General features: G+C 41.8%; 1 protein-coding gene across 2 annotated transcripts in view; it reads left to right on the plus strand.

Annotated features, from left to right (window-relative positions):
• Positions 1-8,325: 8,325 nt before the first annotated feature.
• Positions 8,326-25,850, plus strand: part of LOC149474202 (disintegrin and metalloproteinase domain-containing protein 9-like) — an 81,052-nt gene continuing 63,527 nt past the window's right edge. Inside the window, exon 1 of one of the 2 annotated variants that reach the window (XM_089668861.1) lies at positions 8,326-8,517. In XM_089668861.1, coding sequence (XP_089524987.1) covers positions 8,445-8,517 — 73 coding nt within the window. In that variant the 5' untranslated portion in view covers positions 8,326-8,444. The remainder of the gene's footprint in view (positions 8,518-25,850) is intronic. The other variant, XM_089668870.1, reaches the window with a different exon arrangement.

Here is a 25,850-nt window from a genome sequence, read left to right on the forward strand (position 1 = left end):
GCGGCCATTTTGTCGTAGTCTCCATTCGTCTGCTGCTAACAAGCCGTTCGGTCCTAGCTTATCGATACAAGCTTGTTGACCTCACTAAAACGTAACCCCGCTAATGTACGTTCTTGCGCTCCTACTCAAATCCCTCATGCTTTTATTCTCCTTTTCTCATCATTGCGATGATGTACCTAAATGAGAAGTTTTGATCTCCGATAAAATGGCCGCTACTGTCATGCAGGTATGAGTCAGGTGTAGGGGGCGGAGTTAAGGACTGGCGTTGCCATTTACAGGACAGTGGTTTCTTGCGGCTCTTATCCCACAGCACCACCTAGGGGTTGGCCGAATACAGCGAGCATTGAAGATGGAGTTCATACAGTGCAGCCATGTGACTAGGAGGACCTGTCCGGAAGGAGGCAGGAACTCTGCATGCACTGAACTGGGATCTTTTCTGGGCTCTTTTCTTTTTTTGCTGACATTTGGAGCTCTTTTTTCACAGCGATTTGTTTTTTATTCATTTTTGGGGTAAAAAAAAAAAGCGTAAGAAAAATGTATTCCTTTAAATCCTGTGGAACGCTTCACATCAGTATGCTGCAGGGGCGGTGCGTTTATAGGCTGCTTTCACACTGCAGGGCTACATTGCAAAAACACCGTTTTTGATGCGTTTCTGGTGCGTTTTCTGATTACCTGCACCTATGAAAAATGGACATGTAATTCAAAAAAGGCACCAGAAATGCTTTTTTTCCTTCCTGATCCCCTGAGAGGCAATCAGATATTCCCTGGATCAACTTTACCTATAAATGTTAGTATGCAGTTATATTCTGTGTATCTAAGAAAGAATCCAGGACTTTTTTAAAGCAATCCACTGAGCTGGCCAGAACCAACTCTTGAGGGAGTCTATTCCGCATTTTCACAGCTCTTACTGTGAAGAAACCTTTCCGTGTTTGGAGATTACATTTCTTTTCTTCCAGACGTAAAGAGTGCCCCCTTGTCCTCTGTGATGACCTCAGGGTGAATAGTTCTACACCGAGTTCACTATATGAACCACTGATGTATTTATACATGTTGATCATATCCCCCCTTAATCTCCTCTTCTCAAGAGAGAATACATTCAGTTCCTCTAATCTTTCCTCATAGCTGAGCTCCTCCATGCCTCTCATCAGTTTGGTTGCCCTTCTCTGTACTTTCTCCAGTTCCCCAATGTTTTTTTTGTGAATTGGTGCCCAAAACTGAACTGTATATTCCAGGTGAGGTCTTACTAATGATTTGTACCGGGGTAATATGATATCTCTCTCTCTGGAGTCTATACCTCTTTTAATACAAGAGAGGATTTTGCTCGCTTTAGAAACCGCAGCTTGGCATTGCATGCCATTATTAAGCTTGTGATCTACCAGAACCCCCAGATCCTTCTCCACCATTGATTCCCCCAGTTGTACCCCCCCCTAGTATGTATGATGCATGCATATTCTTAGCCCCCAAGTGCAGAACATTACATTTATCTACATTAAACCTCATTTGCCACATAGTTGCCCAATTAAACAGTGCATTGAGGTCGGCTTGTATCAAACGTTTACAATGGTGAACTTATCCTTTAATATCTGATGGAGTCTCCGCCTCTTTACTATTACAGCCTGATGAAGGTACCAAACTACGATATGTTTCCTCCAGTATTTCCTGACTGTAGCCATTTTCTAAAAAATTAGCTTTAAGAATGTTGCTTTGAGATAAGTAGTCATCCTCAAGAGTGCAGTTTTTTTTTGTCAATCTACAAAACTGACCTACACTCCGGTCACATCAAAGCCGATTTTGAAATCATGTGATTTACATTTCAAAATCAGATGCAATGCCGATTTCATTGCGATTTGCAAGACATCTAACACTGATGTCTATGCAAATCGCAACAAAAGTAGTGCATGTAATACTTTAGAAATCGATGCGGCTCCGACCAGGTCAGAACCTCACTGATATGACCGCGCTAATAGCAGACAATAGGGTGAAAATTTGCATACGATTTGCAAGTCACCTGGCATGCAAATCACATGCCAAATCGCACCAGATGTTACCAGGGGCTACTTTCTCACTGATCCAATGCAAAAATGCCTCAAAAACGCATAGGCGGTTTTACAACATTTGTTAAAGGACGTGACTTAAAAATGCATCAAAAACGCTTCTCAGAGGCGTTTTTGAGGCGTTTTCCATTGATTTCAATAGGAAGAGGTGTTTTTGGGGCTTTTTTTTTTAACTCACCAAACATGCCCCAAAGATGCTGCAAGCAGGAGTTTTTACACCGCACCGCAAGCACAACACCTCAGTGTGAAAACATACATACATAGAAATACATTCACATACATAGGGAAGCCCTTTTGCTTATGCTTTTCAGGTGCTTTTTTTTTTAATGCAAAAATGCTTGAAAGACACAAGGATTGAATTCCAAAAGAATTTTTTTCAAAAATCTTTTCTGAGAATTTTCATTTGAATTTCGCACCATTAGTGGGCCACAGCAATAGCCAATTTTTGAGCAGCCATCCAATTTGAGTGATCGGGCATTTTGGAAATTTTTTTAAAAACTAACAAATTTCTAATCAATGATGGGAGAATCGTGTGAGAAATGTAATTGAAGAAGAAATGAGCATGAACTGTGACCTGGAAAGAAAAGAAAATTCTTGGCCACAAAAAAATTTTTCTGTAGTAACATGAGGTGAAATTAAAGGCTTGGTTGGTTGAACTTCGAAATCATTGGTGGCATCATTGTATTACAAAACTCAAGAAATTTCTGATTTTCTAAAGAAAATTAATTCGGAATTTGACCCCTGTGTGGCCTGCATTTGCCCTGCTTCACACCATTTGTCATGCCATTTGACAGTTCAAAATCACATTACAAGTCACACAATATTTACTATGCAAATTTGAAAAAGGTTCCTGCACTACTCTTGTGTGATTTCATTTTGATTTGCATTGACTTGGGTTAAATGAAGTCGCAAGCCTCAATGAAATTGCAAATTAAAATCGCACTGATCATCAGCTTGGAAGCCAAAGCCGAACTGGTGTGAACCAGGGCTTAGGTATTTTTGATCCATATGGGGTGATGCAACTATGAGAGTGTAAACATGAATTCCCTGTTGTGGGTTTAAAATTTTTTTTTATAAAATGAGATCATCCTTAAAGGGTAACTCCATATGTGTGGGGAAAAAAATAACAAATAAAAAAACATTAATATAGGATATACAACTGCTAAACAATCATATTGTAATTGATTGTTATGAAAAAGTACCTTTCCTTTTCAGTCTGAAGTGCTGCAATTTTCTATAAAATGCAATGCAATATGGCTACCTGGAGGTGTCCTGTACTCTAATGGTATACAGAACGCCCCCCCAGAAATGTCACTTACTGCTTGTGTGATTGGCTCACTGATTTTCCTAGAAGTCTGCACTAAGATACAAATCAGATTTTGAGCATCCCCTGCAACAAAAATATAATTATCTAGGGATGCAGACCCTGCTACTTTCCTCATTAGAGCCCTGCAGGTGCAGCAGCTGATTGATAATTATAAAATCACTCCCATACAGATTCACTCTGCACATGGACATAGACAAACAAACAGTCACTTCTTCAGAATAACTAAAGGTAGGAATCTGCAACAAAGTTTGGTCAGATCCCTGTGATATACATAGATCACCAAGAGGGGAATGTTTTTTCTCAACAAACGTGGAGTTACTCTTTAAGGGCCAGTTCACACTGCACGCGTTTCAGTTGCTCTTTTTCTGCATCCAAAACGCACAGAAAGTAAGTTATATGGTTGTCAATGTCATAGTTCATCAGTGCTTGCAGTTCCAGTGTGTTCTGCTTGCAGAAAAAAAAAGTAGAGCAGGCTGCATTTTTCCTGCACAGAACTGTATTGGAATGGGGTAAAACACATCAAAAACACACCAGCATGCACCAAAAACACAGTGGAACGCACATGTCCCTATTTAAATTGAAGAAAAAAGAGGGGAAAAATGAATCGGAAAGCATCAAAAACGCACTGGAACGCATCAAAAATGCATTGGAACACACCCAAAATGTGTCAAAAAATTTTCATGTGGAAATGCATCTGGAACACATCTGGACTGCGTTTCAAAGGTGTGAACCGGCCCTAAAGCTGAACTCTAAGTCCAGGAATTATAGAGAGGTGGAATCACATGTTTAAAGGGGGAGACCAGGGTCATTGTTATCAGAGTAGTCCACGAACAATGATACCCCCCACCCCCCCCAAATATATTGTGGGCAAAAGGGTTATTATTCCAAATAGAGAGGTTCTCCCAATAGTTAGGATCACATAACTGGGTACAGAACTTGCACCCATATCAGTGTCTTTGGTTTGGAGGTAATATTCAGTGTTAAATGTGAAATCATTATGTTCTTACCAAAATGTGGTGCCTTCCAAAAGGAGCTGTGCTTGCTTGTAGTGTAGATATGGCACAGAGACCTACAATAGGGAATTTGATGTATAAAGTGAGCTGACATCTAGAGACAAACAGATGTAGGAAGGATTCCTTGTATAACCACAGAGGCTTTCCCGGAGGTGCAAACAATTACTCTCTTTGTGACATTGACACAGTCCAGATTTTTAGTGGGCATTTTATATTACCGTGGTGTTTTAAAACTTTTCTGTCCAATAATATATTCTTCTAGTGAGTATACAGGGTTTGTATTGTTTCTAAAGTTATACTTATGGGAGATCCGCTGAGTCTTTAAAGAGGTTATATTTGTTGTTCTGGAGTCCATATATCTTGGCTTTAGCTATACTTTAAAGTGTTACTAAACCCACAACAGTAAAATCAGTCTGTATATGCAGTAAAGCATGCTTGTTATACTCACTGTGAACCTAAGGGGTTAATCCTCTGCATTGTTTAAAAAGGCTGTTTGATCCGGTCTTCTCTGAGCCTCCCCTTCTTCTACTGTTCCCAGTTCGTCTGCTGATAGTACAGAGCCCTAGGAGTCACTCTGCACATGCTTAGTTTGGTGTGTATTGCTATAGTTTTTTTTTTACTTTGGGAGGGTGCATGTGATCAGCACAGGGCCAACCAGCACTGTCCAGACAGAGGGTCAGGGGTTATGCAGCCTCATAGGACAATCATAACAGAATGAAAACTCCTACAAAATTAACCAGTGCTCAGCCGGACACTGATAGAACTCACAAGACTGCTATATACTGCTGATGAGAGAAGGTATTTAGCAGTTTATATTTACTAAAATAGTTGCATTTCCATGTTCTGTGTACTGTGGGAGATCAGATATAGTGAATGCAGAGTCCAGGGAGACCAGATATAATGAATGCAGGGTCTGGGGGAGACCAGATATAGTGAATGAAGGGTCCTGGGAGACCAGATATAGTAAATGCAGGGTCCGGGGAGACCAGATATAGTGAATGCAGGGTCCTGGGAGACCAGATATAGTGAATGCAGGGTCCCGGGAGACCAGATATAGTGAATGCAGGGTCCGGGGGAGACAAGATATAGTGAATGCAGGGTCCGGGGAGACCAGATATAGTGAATGCAGAGTCCGGGGAGACCAGATATAGTGAATGCAGGGTCCGTGGGAGACCAGATATAGTGAATTCAGGGTCCTGGGGCGGACTGACAACTCATGGGGCCCCCCGGGCAATAGGGGATCATGAGGCCCCTGTGTCCTTGCCCAAACTCAAAAAAGCCTATGAAAAAGGTACCAGGGGCATCTTATGGGGCCCCCTACTGAACCCGGGCCCTTGAGCAGTGCCCGAGTTTCCAAATGATCAGTCCACCCCTGGTCCGGGGGAGACCAGATATAGTGAATGCAGGGTCCAGGGGAGACCAGATATAGTGAATGCAGGGTGCGGGGAGACCAGATATAGTGAATGCAGAGACCGGGGAGACCAGATATAGTGAATGCAGGGTCCGGGGAGACCAGGTATAGTGAATGCAGGGTCCGGGGAGACCAGATATAGTGAATGCAGGGTCCGGGGAGACCAGATATAGTGAATGCAGAGACCGGGGAGACCAGATATAGTGAATGCAGAGACCGGGGAGACCAGATATAGTGAATGCAGGGTCCGGGGAGACCAGATATAGTGAATGCAGGGTCCGGGGAGACCAGATATAGTGAATGCAGGGTCCGGGGGAGACCAGATATAGTGAATGCAGGGTGCGGGGAGACCAGATGTAGTGAATGCAGAGACCGGGGAGACCAGATATAGTGAATGCAGGGTCCTGGGAGACCAGATATAGTGAATGCAGGGTCCGAGGAGACCAGATATAGTGAATGCAGAGTCCGGGGAGACCAGATATAGTGAATGCAGGGTCCTGGGAGACCAGATATAGTGAATGCAGGGTCCAAGGAGACCAGATATAGTGAATGCAGAGTCCGGGGAGACCAGATATAGTGAATGCAGGGTCCTGGGTTTAGTAACACTTTAAAGAGGTGGAGATCTACCTAAACAACATGGGAGAGGTCAAAGATCACCAAGCACAGTGTCTGCCAGTATCACTTCCTCACACCTGATTTAAAGCTCTAATTGTACTACCGTGTCACAATCACAGGTTTAAATCAGACAGCGAGGAGGCAACATATCACCTCCTCACTACTTATCAAACACACTCGGATCGCTTTGCAGAGGGGCAGCAGTGCCTGCTGCACTTGTGAATGAGCCCTTAGTTGCATCCGGAAGCGGCACCCTTAGGGCTCACTCACATGTAAAGTTGGGGTGTGGTAAAACCCTGCAGTTGAGTCACAGTTTTACCTCCCCTAGTCCCTACCCCCCTTTATCTGATGAGGCAGTAGCCAAAGGTGTACATATGTTGCAGCAGGAAATACACCCCGTGTTGCTTTTGGTGCCTACTACCGCCTGTCATTTGAGACCCATTCAAGTAAATGAGGCCACTCTGTAAGTATTCTGTAACTATCTGCGGGGTTCAAAGGGTCAAAGCAGGTGGTGAGAAAGCAGCACACCTCCACACCTTAACCCCTTGTTTGCTGTACTGCACAAGGTTGCAGGGCACTTGCAGAGCGGCCTCATTCACTTGAATATGGGTCATACTTGGCAGGTGCTACACCCACCACATTCCCTCCAGAATAATCAGTCTCTAGATGATCAGTAGCAAATGTTCCTCTCTTAGGAGGTCTATGTCCCCTGAATGAGACCTATAAAGTCCCAACACTTTGTAAGAAAATATCAGCCCACCTGGCTACTTAGTGAAGTGTTCCAGAGCAAAGGATTTAGGTTATCACTGTCCCGTGAAAGCATGCTGGATATTGCATCTGGCAGCCTTCTCCCTTATAGGCCCTGGGGGTGTAGAAGTGCTCACACTGTCCCTTGTATTCTGCTGCTTTGGATAAGACTGCTTGTCCAGGCCTTTCGCTGTGCTAGTCTTCCATGCTGAGCAGGGTGTCTCCTGGGTAGGACTTGACGGTAGTGAAGTTCGCTCTCTCCTGCTTTCTCTCCTTCCCTCTCCCTCCTCAGGGTCCCCTCCCAGGCCTCACGATCTTCAGCACTCCATCTTTCACCCGATCACCACACTCCCCTGCTGGTTAGGCTCTTTAATATTTATAGGCCCATCTCACCAGACTGCAGGCATCCTGCCTGGGATTGGTCAGACTTCCATAAATATTCAGATCCTTGCTTCTGCCCCTCCGCCCACTAGTTTCTAGAAGTTTCCACAGACCTCCAGAACCAGGGGAAGGTGACAGAGGCCTGACCTGCAAAACTCTCCATCCTGACTTGAGCTTGACATCCCCCCCCCCAACACACACAGACATGCTCACTTCAACTACTCTGTGAGCCAAGCTAAATTTACCTATCTGGAACACACTAGAGGGTGCTACATAGATATCCTTTCAGCAGAGAGAACTCCTTGGGGCACCTCTGGCTCTACACTGCGTTGTGTATTTTATGACTGGCCTATAAAATGCATGTCCTGAAGAGCAGATAACAGCATTTGTACTTCAATATAAATCAGTCCAATAGTAATTGGTTTTCTACTTTAATTTTTCTGTAGTAAAACACATGCGCTTCACTGCAGGGTAACAGGTTTGAACAGGGCCTAGATGTTCTTTGTTCCCTGTGCTGTTTTTCTATATTCAGATAACCTTACCGATCCCTTTTCCTTATCACTCATTTCCCTTTGATCTGCAAATAAACATTAATTGTGTTGTGTAAATGGCATATATCATATTTACTGTATTAAGAAATCTTTGAATTTAAATATCTGAGTCACGTTAAAGAGTCCTTTTGTCTACATCACTTTGTCTATATCACAATAGCTGTAGAACAGGTTCCCTTGCATGCCTGAGAAGCAGCAGAGACATTCGACTTCAGCCTTTCAATATGATCACACTGATTTCCCTGGACATTCCGGGGCAGAGAGGAGTGCTGCAATCTGGATTTTCTGGTTCCTTGCACTAACCTTGTGACACAATGAAGCTGGCTGAAGTGCCATGAACGGCCCATGAAGCTCACACTTCCTCAAGCCATGCGGAAGAGTCAACAGCTGCTAGGGCTTCTGTGTCTGCTGCTCTGGGGTGAGTTATTTTGGGGGTAACAAGGTACATGGTGTTTCTTACCACCTCTCTAGTTCTTAAGGACAAAGAGCTTTGTTGTTGGATATGTTCCTGAATAGGAAAGTTTGTTAGTTACGTTGTGAGAATTGCTTTCTTCTTATAATAATACTAGAGTCCTGTATATTATGTACTGTATATTTATGCCGTGCCTACTCATGAACACGATAATTCATGCTAAGTAGTTTTTGGCCTCTGAGTGATTCATTACACATTGGTATTGATTACTGTTCAATCAGACAATATTTTAGCTGGTTGTTTAACTTCCACTATGGGAGGTCTCTCTTTGCTATAGGGGTGGTCTTTCCTTTTCTTGTTCAATATGTTTTATGAATGGGTTTAACATATATAAGATATGTAATGTAGATAAATGCATATATATATTCAGTTTAACAATACATTATCAATAATGGACTATCAAGATAATTACTGACCTTTTCCTAATTATTATTATTATACAGTATTTATATAGCGCCAACAGTTTGCTCAGCGCTGCACATTATAATGGGAGACAATACATGAGACAGCACAGTAACAATACAATACAATACACGAGGGGTTCGAGGGCCCTGCTCCTTGGAGCTTACAATCTAGGAGGGAGCGGATAGTGGTACAGGAGGAAATAGCTGTGGGGGATGGAGTGGTAGGAAGAGTGGAGATCGGCAATTAGGTGAGGGCGGGGTAGGCTTCCCTGAAGAGATGGGTTTTCAGGGTGCACCTAAAGGTGAGGAGGGTGACAGTCTGATGGATTGGGGTAGTGAGTTCCAGAGGATGGGGGAAGCCCTGGAAATGGGCATGGGAGGAGGAGACCAGGGAACTAGAGAGTAGGAGGTCTTCTGAGGAGCGGAGAGTACGTTTTGGGTGGTAAATGGATATCAGGTCGGTGATGTAGTTTGGGGCAGTGTTATGAACAGCTTTGTACGTCCTAATGACACAGAATGGGGTTAACATTATTAGGTAAGATGTCCAGTGTTGGTTACCATACCGTACCATATACCATATGATAATCTGGCATTTCTCACTACTTTATGGATTTTTTTAAGATTGGGCTAGAGGTGACCTTAGAACAAAGGGAATTAGAGTATCAGCTCCTCGTCCCCAAAACATTATAAATACAAAAATGATACCCCCTTGTGACTTTAACGCAGCTAATAAAATACCACACATATATTTATTTATAAAAATTTGTATGCTTTATTTTACAAAAACATATAAAAAATACTCATTATATAAAATCTCTCTAGTAGCTCTGGCCCTGAGCCATCAGGGACTATTATGTGTACTAATTTGTATTGCCTTTCTTGTTTCTTGACCCCACATAGAGGATGATGTCAAACAAACTTTGTCAAAGCTATTAGAGAGATTTTATATAACGAGTATTTTTTAGGTATTTTGTGTAAAATAAAGCATACAAATCTTTATATATAAATATATGTGTGATATTTTATTAGCTGCATTAAAGTCCCAAGGGTGTATCTTTTTTGTAGTTAGAGGTGACATTAGAAGAGCTTTAAAGTATATGTGAACCCTCACCTTGTAAAACAACCCATTCAGTTTAAAATAGAAATGAAAGGCAAAACATTTGTGTATACATTAAAAAAATTATAAATACCTTTTTTCGCCATTTTTAAGTGATCCCATACCCTCTGTTCTTAGCTGTATAAGCTGCTAGGGGAGGAGAAACAGCAGAATACTGGTCTTCTCAGTAAATGGCTGTGCAGTGGGTCAGCACAAGCCTGATCATTGGATTAGCTCCCAGCACAGACAGAAATCTAACCACACAGCTCTCCTGCTTAGCATGGTCAGTTTTTAATAGGAAAAGGAATTGGCAGGAACATTAGGGATTTCACACAAAAGAAGCAATACAAATAGAACAGGATCCTTTTTCATACAAGTAAATGGTACAGGTACATACTAGGTACTTATTAGCTTTAGTATGATAATTTATTGTATCTCCATTACCTGTGAAAGTCTTGCCTTTTCTATCCCTCCTTGTCTAATCACTCTCACCTTCTTCTCCTCTCCTCCTATTCTACCTACAACTTACTACCTTCCCTTGTTTCCCTTTCCTCCTTTGCACGGCATGTGGTCATCAGATCTGTCCTTCCAACTGGGTACACTATGCTGGAAATCCTTAAAGAAGGCAGTCTCGTGGATGCCACACCTTGTCTGCCTTACATGTTCTGTTTACCACTGTACATTGTGTAATTATGTACACAACAACAAAATGCCTGCATGACATCAATCTTTATTTTCTCAATAAATTTTAATTCTGAACAACAAGATATTGCAAATGGGCACGTATTACTTTGTGAGATATGCAATGTCACTTGAGCTGATCATGTGGGCAAGAGAGAAGGCTGACCGCTAAGCCTGGAGGAAATAGGAGGCATAGCAGAACCTGATCCTGGACCACTGGGAGATTAGGCAGAATAACAACTCTAGGTATACCCAGGACAGGAGACAGAGGAGAATAAACTACATACGTACTTTATTCTTGTATGGTTTTGGAATGATGTCATTGCAGGGAACTTCCTCTAGACCAGTGGTGGGCAACCTTTTTTTTAAACTGAGCCAAATCTCGCCAAAACCACGATTGAAATTTATTTTGAGAGCCACATTTTTAAAACTGAAAATACATCCCCCATATAGTAATTCATCCCCCATAGTAATTCATCCCCCATAGTAATTCATCCCCCATATAGTAATTCATCCCCCATAGTAATTCATCCTCCATATAGTATTTCATCCCCCATAGTAATTCATCCCCCATATAGTAATTCATCCCCCATAGTAATTCATCCCCCATATAGTAATTCATCCCCCATAGTAATTCATCCCCCATATAGTAATTCATCCCCCATAGTAATTCATCCCCCATAGTAATTCATCCCCCATATAGTAATTCATCCCCCATAGTAATTCATCCCCCATATAGTAATTCATCCCCCATATAGTAATTCATCCCCCATAGTAATTCATCCCCCATAGTAATTCATCCCCCATATAGTAATTCATCCCCCATAGTAATTCATCCCCCATATAGTAATTCATCCCCCATAGTAATTAATCCCCCATATAGTAATTCATCCCCCATATAGTAATTCATCCCCCATATAGTAATTCACCCCCCATAGTAATTCATCCCCCATATAGTAATTCATGCCCCATAGTAATTCATCCCCCATATAGTAATTCATCCCCCATAGTAATTCATCCCCCATATAGTAATTCATCCCCCATATAGTAATTCATCCCCCATAGTAATTCATACCCCATATAGTAATTCACCCCCCATAGTAATTCATCCCCCATATAGTAATTCATCCCCCATAGTAATTCATCCCCCATATAGTAATTCATCCCCCATATAGTAATTCATCCCCCATAGTAATTCATCCCCCATAGTAATTAATCCCCCATATAGTAATTCATCCCCCATATAGTAATTCATCCCCCATAGTAATTCATCCCCCATAGTAATTAATCCCCCATATAGTAATTCATCCCCCATAGTAATTCATCCCCCATATAGTAATTCATCCCCCATAGTAATTAATCCCCCATATAGTAATTTATCCCCCATAGTAATTCATCCCCCATATAGTAATTCATCCCCCATATAGTAATTCATTCCCCATAGTAATTCATCCCCCATATAGTAATTCATCCCCCATATAGTAATTCATCCCCCATAGTAATTCATCCCCCCTATAATAATTCATCCCCCCTATAGTAATTCATTCCCCATATTGTGTCAATTCACTTACCTTTGCTCCGCGCGTTCCTCTCGCCGTGTTCCCGCGCCGTTCCGGTCTTCAGGGCGGACTGTGAGAGGAGAGGAGTTCGTCACGCTGCCCCGCCTACATCCTGACAGCCAATGTTTGCCACGCTCCGCGGGCCGGATTAAAAGGTTCACCGGGCCGTATACGGCCCGCGGGCCGTAGTTTGCCCATTGCTGGGCTAGCTGCAGAGTCCTGACTTTTGGGGCGGCCGCCCGAGAGGAGGGAGGGGAGCGGGCGCTCGGCACACAGAAGAGCCGCATTAGAGTGTGTAAAGAGCCGCATGTAGCTCGCGAGCCGCGGCTTGCCGACCACTGCTCTAGACAATCAATTCTCAACAAAGGTTCCATCAGGGGTTGCAAGGAGTCTCATGAGCTGTAGCTGATTGATCTCCCATTTCATGGTGCCTGCATACAGTGGATATAAAAAGTCTACACACCCATTAAAATGTCATGTTTCTGTGATGTAAACAAATGAGACAAAGATAAAACATTTCAGAACTTTTTCCACCTTTAATGTGACTGTAAGGGACCACCCGGCGGTACCACTAGCACTCCACTGAATAGGCGTCCCCAGAGCATGGAATCTAAGTTCCAAGGTGCTTGTTCACCAGGGCCCCTGATGGTGGGGATGGACTTGGAGCACCCTGAGACCAGGTCGTGGCTACTGGGTAAACCCGTCAGTGGTAGTGGTATACGCCGAGGGCTCCCACGGGGGAGAGCCTGATATGAGGAGGTCTGAAGCCCCCTGGGAGGGACGGATGGATGGATGGCTGAGCAGGTGCGAAGTCAAACAGGCCGGGTCGGTAACAGAGAGGACGGTACGGTACAAGGCAGCGGGCAGAGAATAGTCGGGTCACACGCCAGGTCAGCAACAGCAGGTCAGATCCAATAGGAGGCATCCAAGAGAGAGGTCAGGCAAAGCAAGGGTCTGGGCAGGAGAATATAGCAAGGTCAGAGCACAATCCGGGTCAGCAATTTACAAATCACAGGTTCGCAGACACAGGATACAGGGAAGACCAGAATGCACTGAATGACAGCTCAGGGCCATTTAAATATCCCACCCTGCGCTGTCATTGGTGCCACGCGCACGCCCGCGGTCCCTACTGCGCATGCGCGAACTCGCTCGTTGCGGTCGGCCAGGTCCCAGTGCCCGCGTTCCTGCACAGGGCGGTGCACTGCGCGTGCGCCGAGCCCATCGCGGCAGTGATCTCCGACAGTGACCTACAAACTGTACAACTCAATTGAAAAACAAACTGAAATCTTTTAGGGGGAGGAGTCAACATAAAAAACAAAAATATTGCAGTTGCATAAGTGTGCACACCCTCTTATAACTGGGGATGTAGCTGTGTTCAGAAGCAATCACATTCAAAATCATGTTAAATAGGAGTCAGTACAAACCTGCCATCATTTAAAGTGCCTCTGATTAACCCCAAATAAAGTTCAGCTGTTCTAGTAGGTTTTTCCTGACAATTTCTTAGTCGCATCCTACAGCAAAAGCCATGGTCCACAGAGAGCTTCCAAAGTATCAGAGGGATCTCGTTGTTAAAAGGTATCAGTCAGGAGAATGATACAAAAGAATTTCCAAGGCATTAGATAGAGTATACCATGGAACACAGTGAAGACAGTCATCATCAAGTGGAGAAAATATGGCGCAACAGTGACATCACAAAGAACTGGACATCCCTCCAAAATTGGTGAAAAGACGAGAAGAAAACTGGTCTGGGAGGCTGCCAAGAGGTCTACAGCAACATTAAAGGAGCTGCAGGAATATCTGGCAAGTACTGGCTGTGTGGTCCATGTGACAACAATCTCCCATATTCTTCATATGTCTGGGCTATGGGGTAGAGTGGCAAGATGGAAGCCTTTTCTTATGAAGAAAAACATCCAAGCCCGGCTGAATTTTGCAAAAGCACATCTGAAGTCTCCCAAAAGCACGTGGGAAGATGTGTTATGGTCTGATGAAACCAAGGTTGAACTTTTTGGCCATTTTTTCAAAAGATATGTTTGGTGCAAAAACAACACTGCACATCACCAAAAGAACACCATACCCACAGCGAAGCATGGTGGTGGCAGCATCATGCTTTGGGGCTGTTTTTCTTCAGCTGGAACTGGGGTCTGAGTCAAGGTAGAGGGAATTATGAACAGTTCCAAATACCAGTCAATATTGGCACAAAACCTTCAGGCTTCTTCTAGAAAGCTGATCATGAAGAGGAACTTCATCTTTCAGCATGATAATGATGCAAAGCATACATCCAAATCAACAAAGGAATGGCTTCACCAGAAGAAGATTAAAATTTTGGAATGGCCCAGCCAGAGCTCAGATCTGAATCCGATCGAAAATCTGTGGGGTGATCTAAAGTCACACCTGAAAGCACACTGACCTGCAGCTTTGAAATCACGCTACTTCAAGTGAAGTAGCGTGATTTAAAAGTTGCATCCAGTGTGAAACAAGGGCTAAGGGCTCATACAGATGACCATCATTTCACATCTTTTTATTACTAAACTCAAACAATGCTTATGTCAGTATTTATGTAAGTGTAACCTTGTGTGTACCAGGATTGCTGTGAAAACGTTTACTTCGGGCAGGGATAGATATGTATAACATTGTAACAAATGGCTAAATATTATTTTGGCCTAGGCCTGCTTAAACTGATACAAAACAAACTGTTTAATGTTTATTGACTGATATTTTCCTATACAAGTACCAACTATAATGTCAACTTTTAATGTGATTAATTACAGTACAATTATATTGCTGCTTGTTGTTGTAGAATGACTGTTGTATGTACTTCATCTGCTCTGACCTATGAATTTCATTTTTATGGCCTTTATTAGATAATAAAGCGGAGCTCAAGTCAAAGATAAAAAAAATAAAAGTCAGCAGCTACAAAAACTGTAGCTGCCGACTTTTAAAAAACAAACACTCACCTGACGCATGATTCAGTGGTGTATTTACCACATCTGGTTTCACCGGCAGTCCTCTCTTCCTGGTGCTGGCAAATTAAGTGTGGGCACCCGGCTGTGACAACTTTAGAGCTGGGTGCCCACTGTGCATGCGCGAGTAGCACTGCACCTTGTGAATGGTCAGGTAGTCTTCTGGGACCTGTCATGTGTCCCAGGAGACTATGGGGAGGGAGGGTGAAGGACAGAAGGACAACTTCCGCTTCCAATCACCAAAGGTGCCAATTCCTCATCGGGAGCAAGGGATCAGTGCTTAAAGTGTAACTTCCCCTTTTGGGTGGAGCTCAGTTTTAAAGAATATATAAACCCTCACCTTGTAAAACAACCCATTCAGTTTAAAATAGAAATGAAAGGCAAAACATTTGTGTACAGATATAAAAAAAATTATAAATACCCTTTTCACCCCTTTTTTATAAGTGATCACATACATAGTTACATAGTTAGTCTGGCTGAAAAAAGACAAAAGTCCATCCAGTTTGACCATTAAAAAAAAAAAGTTATAATCCTAAACCCACAATTAATCCAGAGGAAGGCAAAAAAAAAACCAGCAAAGCATGATCCAATTTGCTCCTGCAGGGAAAAAAAATAAATTCCTGAGGCAATCGGATATTCCCTGGATCAACTTTACCTATAAATGTTAGTATCCAGTTATATTCTGTGTATCTAGGAAAGAATCCAGGACTGTTTTAAAGCAGTCCACTGAGCTGGCCAGAAGCAACTCTTGAGGTAGTCTATTCCACATTTTCACAGCTCTTACTGTGAAGAAACCTTTCTGTATTTGGAGATTACATTTCTTTTCCTCCAGATGTAAAGAGTGCTGCCTTGTCCTCTGTGATGACCTCAGGGTGAATAGCTCTACACCGAGTTCACTATATGAACCACTGATGTATTTATACATCTTGATCATATCCCCCCTTAATCTCCTCTTCTCAAGAGAGAATAAATTCAGTTCCTCTAATCTTTCCTCATAGCTGAGCTCCTCCATGCCTCTTATCAGTTTGGTTGCCCTTCTCTGTACTTTCTCCAGTTCCCCAATGTTCTTTTTGTGAATTGGTGCCCAAAACTGAACTGCATATTCCAGATGAGGTCTTACTAATGATTTGTACCGGGGTAATATGATATCTCTCTCTCTGGAGTCTATACCTCTTTTAATACAAGAGAGGATTTTGCTCGCTTTAGAAACCACAGCTTGGCATTGCATGCCATTATTAAATTTGTGATCTACCAGAACCCCCAGATCCTTCTCCACCATTGATTCCCCCAGTTGTACCCCCCCCCCCTAGTATGTATGATGCATGCAAATTCTTAGCCCCCAAGTGCATAACCTTACATTTATAAACATTAAACTTCATTTGCCACATAATTGCCCAATTACACAGTGCATTGAGGTCGGCTTGTAAGTTGAAGACATCTTGTTCTTAAGAGCTAGGGGAGGAGAAACAGCAGAACACTAATCTTCCAAGTGAATGGCTGTGCGGGGGAAGGCATGTGAGCAGATGTCTGATCATAGGAGGAGAGCACACTGAGTTCCCAGCAAAGCTAGAAAAACTGACCTCGCTGTGCTTTCCTGCCTAGTGTGGTCAGTTATTAATAAGAAAGCAGAGGGACTGGCAGGAACACCAGGGATTTCACACAAAGAAAGTAATTCAAAGAGAACAGGATACTTTTCATACAAGTACATGATAGAGCAGGCACATATCAGGAATATGAAATGTTAGGTTTACATATTCTTCAACAACACACCAAACAATTGAACATCATTCCCAGGTGTAATACTTTGGTTATCGGTGATGTACTATCTACAATATCACCCTCACACTAACCGTCTTTTCCATAACTGGATTTAGGAATGTTGGGGTGGTAAAGTTCAGGACATTCATTTTTATTTTAATGCACCCTACATTTTATACAGAATAACAATAAATATACGGTTCACAAGCGGTTTTCCTATCAATATGTTGAGAGTGCATGAAACTGTTGTAGGACCAATAACATAACAAGAGAATCTAGTCATTGGCAAAACAGTTTGTATATTGTAGATGGAATATAGAAACTATTCCCCATTGGTGTCATTTCAGCATTGTTATATATAAACTAGAGTACAGCCGTGTTTTTTTAGCAGTGGACAGCTGCAGGTAATGATTTGTTTATCTATAGAACTGTCTGTTTTTAGGGACATTTTTTGTAAGATATGCAAATTATTAGTAAGCATTTCTGCTGTGTCTGTTGTATATGATCCTTTTCACCAGCTGATGTGACTCTGGATTGTTTTCTGTTGGCTCTATACAGAGAAACATACTCGGCTCTTAACACAGAATGCCCCTAGGCTGGAGCTTTTGGTCCAATGACTAGTCTTCACCTTTAATAAACTAAGATATATAGAAAATCCCTGCGCTACTACCAAAACTACCAATAACCACCAAATACAGAAAAACGCCCTACCAAGTGCTTCAGAGAGTGCACTAAGTGCTTACAGGGAGCTTCTGCCACTAATATGCGCAATCACAACACAAGCTAAATAATAATATTGCCCTCCAGATGATTTAGCCCCCTTCCTGACCAGGCCATTTTTTGCTTTACGGCACTGCGTTATTTTAACTGACAATTGCGTGGTCATGCAATGCTGCACCCAAATGGAATTTGCATCCTTTTTCCCCCCACAAATAGAATTTTCTTTCAATGGTATTTGATCGTCTGTGCATTTTTTATTTTTTGCGCTATAAAAAAAAGACCGACAATTTTGAGAAAAAAAACTATATTTTTTACTTTATTAAACATGTCCGGTAAAAAAAAATGAAAAATCAGATTTCCTCAAAAATTTAGGACAAAATATATTCTGCTACGTCTTTGCTAAAAAAAAATCCCAATACGTGTAAATGGATTGATTTATGTGAAAGTCATAGTGTTTACAAATGGTGGTATATATATTGGTCTTTTTAAAACAAAATTTACTAGTAATGCTGGCGATCAGCGACTTATAGCAGGATTGCAGCGGGAATTCTGACACTGGGGGGAACTGACTTGGTGCCACCTACCCAGAAATGCAAAATTACATGTATATATACGTGATTTTGCGCACAGCTGCCGCCTTGTAGCAGTATTTCTGCTATGTGGCAGAGATGAAGCAGTTAAAAAAACTTCCAAGAATAAACTAAAAATTATAAACCATGTTCAATAATGAAATAAAAACAAAAATATATACAGTACATCCATCACATAAATGTTGAAAAACGTATTATGAATCACAAATCAAATGAGCCATGTGCATGACACATGTACCTATATAATAAAACTCATTTGCATATACTACAAACCAGGTATGTATCAGTGGTCCAAAGGGTATACACATACAGTATAAATGTCCCACTAAATGCAAAAATAAATATTATGAATAATTTAAAAACACAGTCCAGCAATTAGATATCCATATCCCGCAATGGGGTTTATTTACTAAACCTGAAGAGTGCAAAAACAGGCTCACTTCTGCCGAGAAACCAATCAGCATCCCCGTTTTATTGCGAAAGCTTAAATGAACAAGGTGATGTTAGAAGCTGATTGGCTATCATACACTGCTGCACCAGATTCTGAGTGCTCCAGTTTTAGTAAATCTACCTCAATGTGTCATAAAATCTTCACCGTTTTTGCACATATGTTTAAAAAAATCATGTTAGGTCTGAAGATTACACAAATCCCCAAACATTATATATTTTCTGAAAGCAGACACCCTAGAGAATAAAATAGTGGTAGTTCCAATGTGTTATGTCACATAGCAAACTGGACCTTTACTGCAACGGTCTAAAAAACACAACATTTCAGTTAAAAACACACTAAAGTGAATTTTAGGGCAAACCAACGCAATAAATTACCCACATTTTTGGTAAAATATAAAATACGAGGTTGCACTGAGTAAATAGATAACCAACATGTCAAACCTTAGATTGAAGTGCACCCTTGAAATGGCAACAAACTTCAGTACCCTATATTTTCTATGGGCAATGCTTTAAAAGTCCATACATGCCATCAGTTTAGTGTTATGGAGGAGATCTTGTTCTAGATTTATTGCTCTTACTCTAGTGTGCGCAGGGTATATTCAAATCAACGATTTCATGCATAGGCGTCTCGGCACATGTGTCTACGTTCATATGTGCATATACAGTGAGGAACAGAAGTATTTGAACACCCTGCAATTTTGCAAGTTCTCCCACTTAGAAATCATGGAGGGGTCTGAAATTCACATTGTAGGTGCATTCCCACTCTGAGAGACAGAATTTAAAAAAAAAATTCAGGAAATCACATAGTATGATTTTTAAAGAATTTATTTGTCTTGCACTGCTGAACATAAGTATTTGAACACCTAAGAAACAGCAAGAATTCTGGCTCTCAAAGACCTGTTACTGTGCCTTTTAAAAAGTCCACCTCTACTCCATACATTAATCTAACTTAGTAGCACCTGTCTAAGCTCTTTAAAGACCCCTGTCCACCCCACAGTCAGTCAGACGCCAACTACTACCATGGGCAAGACCAAAGAGCTGTCAAAAGACACCAGAGACAAAATTGTGGACCTCCACTAGGCTGGAAAGAGCTATGGGGCAATTGCCAAGCAGCTTGGTGAAAATAGATCAACTGTTGGAGCAATTGTTAGAAAATGGAAGAGGCTAAAGACGACTGTCAGTCTCCCTCGGACTGGGGCTCCATGCAAGATCTCACCTCGTGGGGTATCACTGATGATAAGAAAGGTGAGGAATCAGCCCAGAACTACAAGGGAGGAGCTGGTCAATGACATGAAGAGAGCTGGGACCACAGTTTCAAAGGTCACTGTCGGTAGAACACTACGCCGTCATGGTTTCAAATCATGCATTGCACAGAAGGTTCCCTTGCTCAAGTCATCACATGTCCAGGCCCGTCTGAAGTTTGCCAATGACCATCTGGATGATCCAGAGGAGGCATGGGAGAAAGTCATGTGGTCAGATGAGACCAATTTGGTCTAAACTTCACTCATCGTGTTTGGAGGAAAAAGAAAGATGAGTTGCATCCCAAGAACACCATCCCTACTGTGAAGCATGGGGGTGGTAACATCATGCTTTTGGGGTGCTTTTGTGCGAAGGGGACAGGACGACTGCACTGTATTAAGGAGAGGATGAATGGGGCCATTTATTGTGAGATTTTGAGCAAAAACCTCCTTCCCTCAGTCAGAGCATTGAAGATGGATCGTGGCGGGGTCTTCAAACATGACAACGACCCGAAGCACACAGCCAGGATAACCAAGGAGTGGCTCCTAATTTTTGGGGGGAGATGTTATGTGCTTGGGACTCCAATCAAAATTAAAAAAAAATAAAAGTCAGCAGCTACAAAAAAATGTAGCTGCTGATTTTTAAAAAACAGACACTTATCTGTCCCTTGATCTAGCATTGCAATACATTCCTCCCCGGCAAGAATAGCCAAGGAAAGTGACAGGAGTGACCTGACAGTGACGTCATACACGTTGCTCTCCGGGTCACAGCAAGAAGGAGAGGAGAGCGGACGTTTGTCCGCTCTCCTCCCTACCCTCGACCCACCATGTCGGCCCCGGGCCTGCGGGTGGGAGCCTGAATTACATGGCAGGGGCACGTGGGAGGCGCCACTACCGGAGGTGTGTGGAAGCAATCAGCCGGCAGCACACTGCCTGTCAGTTTTTTTTACAATCCCGGTGGCTGCAGCCATCGGATTTTCTGTAAACCCCCCTACTGTCAGGTCCGTATGACATACGGACCTGGCAGCAAGGGGTTAAATCCTTAAAGAATGCGACCAAACACCCCCACTGCAGACAGATGGGTGTATCCTCACCTTATAAGTTGGACCTCACTATATGGTGTGAAAGTCAAACAGCGCTTTAGACATACCCCAATGCTCATTTCAGGTTCCTTTGTCAGAAATCTTGTCCAACCACTTTTCTACCAAAAGGTCTTCTTTAATAAGCAATCAAGGGACAAGAGTAGAAGGAAAGTCCAAAGTGTGAAACCTTAAATGTTATTTAAATGAAAAAAAAACAGACTCACAAGATTTCACTTTATAATATCTTCCAAACAATAGCCATAATACCATAAACATGACTTCCAACTGCCTCTTTTTGCCCAGATTTCCAAATTCTTCCCACCACAAGCTGCTTTGTTTGATTTCTATGTCCATTAGTATAACCAGATCTATAAATTACAGCACCATTTTCAACCTTTTTATCCCTAAGGAACCCTTGAAATAAACTTCAGGTCTCGAGGAACCCCTACTAAAACCAATTAATTGAAAGTCAATGGAAAATTCCTCTTAAATGGGGGGCCAGTGGCAAGAATGTTCACCATACAATGATGGTCGGAATGCAACTCTTAGAGGCAGCTAAAAAGATCATTTGTGACATGTAACTGGCCCTGCCAAGAGGTATTGCCTCTGCAATTATGCAAGCACCATTAAATGTAAGATCAATGAGCCACAACTCATGGAACCCCTAGAAAACTCTGGAGGAATCTTAGGGTTCCACAGAATCCTAGTGAAGAATTGCTGATTAAGTCTCGGTTCATGCTCCTGTGACCTGAAAGTCGCACGGCTTACAGCGTGACTGTGCCAGGCGACTTCCTGACGACTTGAGTACTATTTTGATGCGACTTTGAAGCGACTTTCAGGGAATGCCTAGGTAATCTTCCTGTAATGTCAGATCCAAATCACATCAATACAGATGAGGATCCGACTTGGAGGCAACTTCCATTAAAGGAACAAGTCGGATAGAAGTCACTTTGAAGTAGTACAGGAACCTTTTCTAAAGTCGGAGCGACTTCAGTAGTGCCAATTAAGACATCTCTCATTGACTAACATGGGAATTCACATGTCATACGACTTGGGGTCTCACAAGTCAGATCCCAATTTGCGGCAGTGTGAACCGAGCCTTAGGCTGGCCATACACTATACAAATTTCTTACAATTTTCTGTCCAATTTCCTTTAGATTTACCTTCAATTATGTAGTGCGAGGACCTGCCTAACTGGATACAACTGAAAGTGTTGTTTAGGTTTGACCTCATATTATATGGTTTTTGGTAAATCTAAAGCAAAATTCTCAAGAAAATTGTATAATGTATGACCAGTCTTAGAGGGAAACTAATTATTTGCAAAATTTAAAATTTGCAAATTAGGACATCCTGGGTTCTGGAGGCACTGATAATCTATGCCTTTTCATTTATGATGCTAATTTGGGTAGCTTTCTGAACTGACAAGTTTTACTGTAAGATTACATTGGGATATAAGAAAATGGTGACATTGATATGTAAAAAATCATACAGTTGGCCATACATACACAGAGTATCTGCAGAGGAGAGTGGTTTTCACCTGTTCTGACAATATGTCTGTATATAGGTCACAGCCAGCTTATAACATTGACAGACATTCACTCAAATATTGCATCGCTTAGCTGGAAGACGCAGTCTTTTATGGGATGCATGAATGGGACTCATGAATACTTTGTTCCAGGAATTTGTGCACGCCACAATCTCCCAGTGTAATCTGCAGGACTGAGCTGTCAGTTTGGCAGGTGGAAAAATGAGACGTCACCAGCACTCTGTTGCAAACATATACACATTTTTATTAGTGCCATGTCAAGTAAGGCTCATGTACAATGCAGCTTATAAACTCACGTTTAGGAGCTTTTCTGCGTTTTTTTTCAGCAGCCGCTGAACTCTCCCTAATGTTTTCCTATGTGTCCATGTACACTATGTCGTTTACAGTAATTTACAGGCAGTAGAGTTTACAGTCTTTTTTTGAACGCACCAAACTTGTGTTCAGGAGTAGATTTTACCAGCGTTTCAAATTTTCCAAACACAAGTGCTTATAAACGCATTTAGCCGTGTTTACACACGTTTACAAGCGCTTACGTTTGGAAACTTTTTTTAACTTTTCCATTTCCAGATGCTGTCTAGAGCCTTTTTTCATCATGAAAAATGCATACAAAGCATTTTCCCGGTACTCAAATGAACCTGGTACACCATACTTTGAGGTTTCGCATGAAAGAAAATATGTTAGACACTGCTGCAATAATTTCTGCACAGAAATGAGCTGGAACACATCCAAACACCACAAAAAAAAAAGACAGCTAATCTCAACAAATACTACTCTCTCTGCTTCTGCTCTCTCTATTTCTCTCAAAATGTCTGAAATAGTTATTTTTTTACTGTTTTTCAGTGCTTTCTGGGCATTTTGGAAGGTCTCCTGAGGTTATCTTTAAAAAATGCTCATAAACATGCATAAACGTGGTATGCAAACGCGGCTAAACAGACATTTTTTAACCTATGTTTTCCAGCAGTCAGTTTCCATCATTCAGAAGTGTTTTCCAAACGTCCCGTGTACATGGAGCCTAAGACAACGTTCTGGGATCACATAGGGCCGACGACATAGTAACATCTCGCAATACAATGAAGGAAGTATACATACATAAGTGGACATACCTATCAGACCCTGCATGACCCCAAAACGTTAGCTTATTTGACTGATGTGACTATAAAAGAGTGCATATGTTCGCGTGCTGGTGACATCTTATTGTTTAACTGTGGTTTGTGCGATGCCATTCACTAGCGTCATTGCGACTGTCAATGTGTTTCCTAAGGTCATACACTGTAAAAACTATAGTCCTCATCTTCTGATATAAGTTTGCAGGTACTTCTGCCTCTTCTTCAGCTGGCCCTGCTCTCGTACTCTGTGCAAGTGACCCCCTTAGAACACTGTAATAGGCTGATCTGTGTGTCTTCTCTCTTTGGAGTACTTTCTCCATTTGTCCCTATAAAGTGTAACACTGTCACCATTCCCTCAGGAATTTTAATTGGGAAAATTAGAAGATAGCAAAGATGTATTTGAAAAAAGGAGAAACAGGATATTCAACTCAAAGCAGTGCCCTGATGGTCACCAGAACAGGGAAAAAAATGTTTTTGAAGCTCTGTTTTCCTTCTCTCTCTCTCTCTCTCTCTCTCTCTCTCTCTCTCTCTCTCTATATATATATATATATATATCTGTGTGTGTGTGTGTGTGTGTGTGTGATTCACACTTTATTCTGCAGTAAATAACATGACTATTTAATGTCTCTAGTTCTCAGGCCACATGTATACAGTTTTATACCGGATGCTCAGGGATCTACATCTCTACAATCTACAATCTTCAAATCCTGAGCAATTAAAAGTCATTAACATATGACTATACTTACAAAGTATACAGTACTTAAATATAGCACCCTCCGAGTTCAGAGCAGGCTGCTAGGCAAATTTAGTTAGCTCTTTTGTAAATAATGGAGCAGAGGTTGATTACTTGGGGATGCTCGGTCTCACAGGCTGCTGTTTTGCTACTTCCCCATATTCTAGAGATTTCTAGAAGTATGGTTGAGGGAGAGCAGAACAGGCAGTCGGAATATTTATAAAACTCTGGCCAATCTCTGGGTAGGTGTACCCAGAGGGTGGAGGGGGAGTCCATAAATATTCTAAGGCCTGGCATATACAGTAGGTATAGAAAAGAATCCCCCCTCCACTTAAAAATAATCACATTTAGTTGCTTTGCAGCCTGAAATGAAGACAGACACTGTTTTTGTTTTTCCAGCTGTATTTACTCAGTGCAGCTTAAAACATCCACATGAAAGATATAACACCAACACATCAGAAAAAAAATATAAAAAATTTTAAAAACAGAATCACTGAGCTGGAAAAGGATCACCTCCCTCCAAAAAAGACTTGTAAACTCAATCAGGTGTAGCTAATTACCTTCTCAAAGGCACAATTTGACTTTCAACTGTGATCAGCTGTGGTCATTTTGATTAGCTCAGCATGAAAAGAGCTTTCCTGGAGCATTTCAGTTCCTGGTAGTGCAACTGAAGCAAACACCTAGGGGTGGCAAGGCACTGTTAAAAGATCCCCGGGATAAATTTGTGGCCAGGCACTCGTCAGGACATGGGTACATAAAAATTCAAAGGCTTTATCAATGCCTAGAAGCACTGTGAAGTCTATTATTAAGAAGTGGAAGGTATTTGATACAACACAGACCCTCCCTAGATCAAGACATCACTCCAAACTGGATGAAAAAGCCAGGAGGAAACTGGTCAGAAAGGCTGTCAAGAGGCCTACAGCAACTCTGAAGCAGTTGCAGGAATTTATGACAAAGAGCGGTCATTGTGTGCATGTGACAACAAGATCACAAATTGTCCACAAATGTGGCTTGTATGAGAGGGTTGCAAGAAAAAGTGGCTCCTCAAGAAAGGTCTCAGTTGTCTTACATTAAAAATGGAGGATGATGATTATATTTATAAATGTGTTTTCCCGCAGCAACTAGTCCAACAGTTCTTTTCCAGAGAGATGCATTTATTAGGATAAAGATATTTGCAACAGATGACAGAAATCCAGCTGAATACTTGTAAATATTACAATGAACAACAGCCCTCAGAATCCCATTTAAGATACTTCATATCAAACATGGAGATACTACACCTCCAGCATATGTCCAATCTATAATATGCACCTAGGTAGCTTCCATGCATGCAATAATGCAAGTTATGATCTATAC

Source organism: Staurois parvus, unplaced genomic scaffold (genome assembly GCF_062004578.1).
Source record: "Staurois parvus isolate SC_StPar_1 unplaced genomic scaffold, SC_StPar_1.0 ptg000009l, whole genome shotgun sequence".
Classification (NCBI taxonomy): Eukaryota; Metazoa; Chordata; class Amphibia; order Anura; family Ranidae; genus Staurois; species Staurois parvus.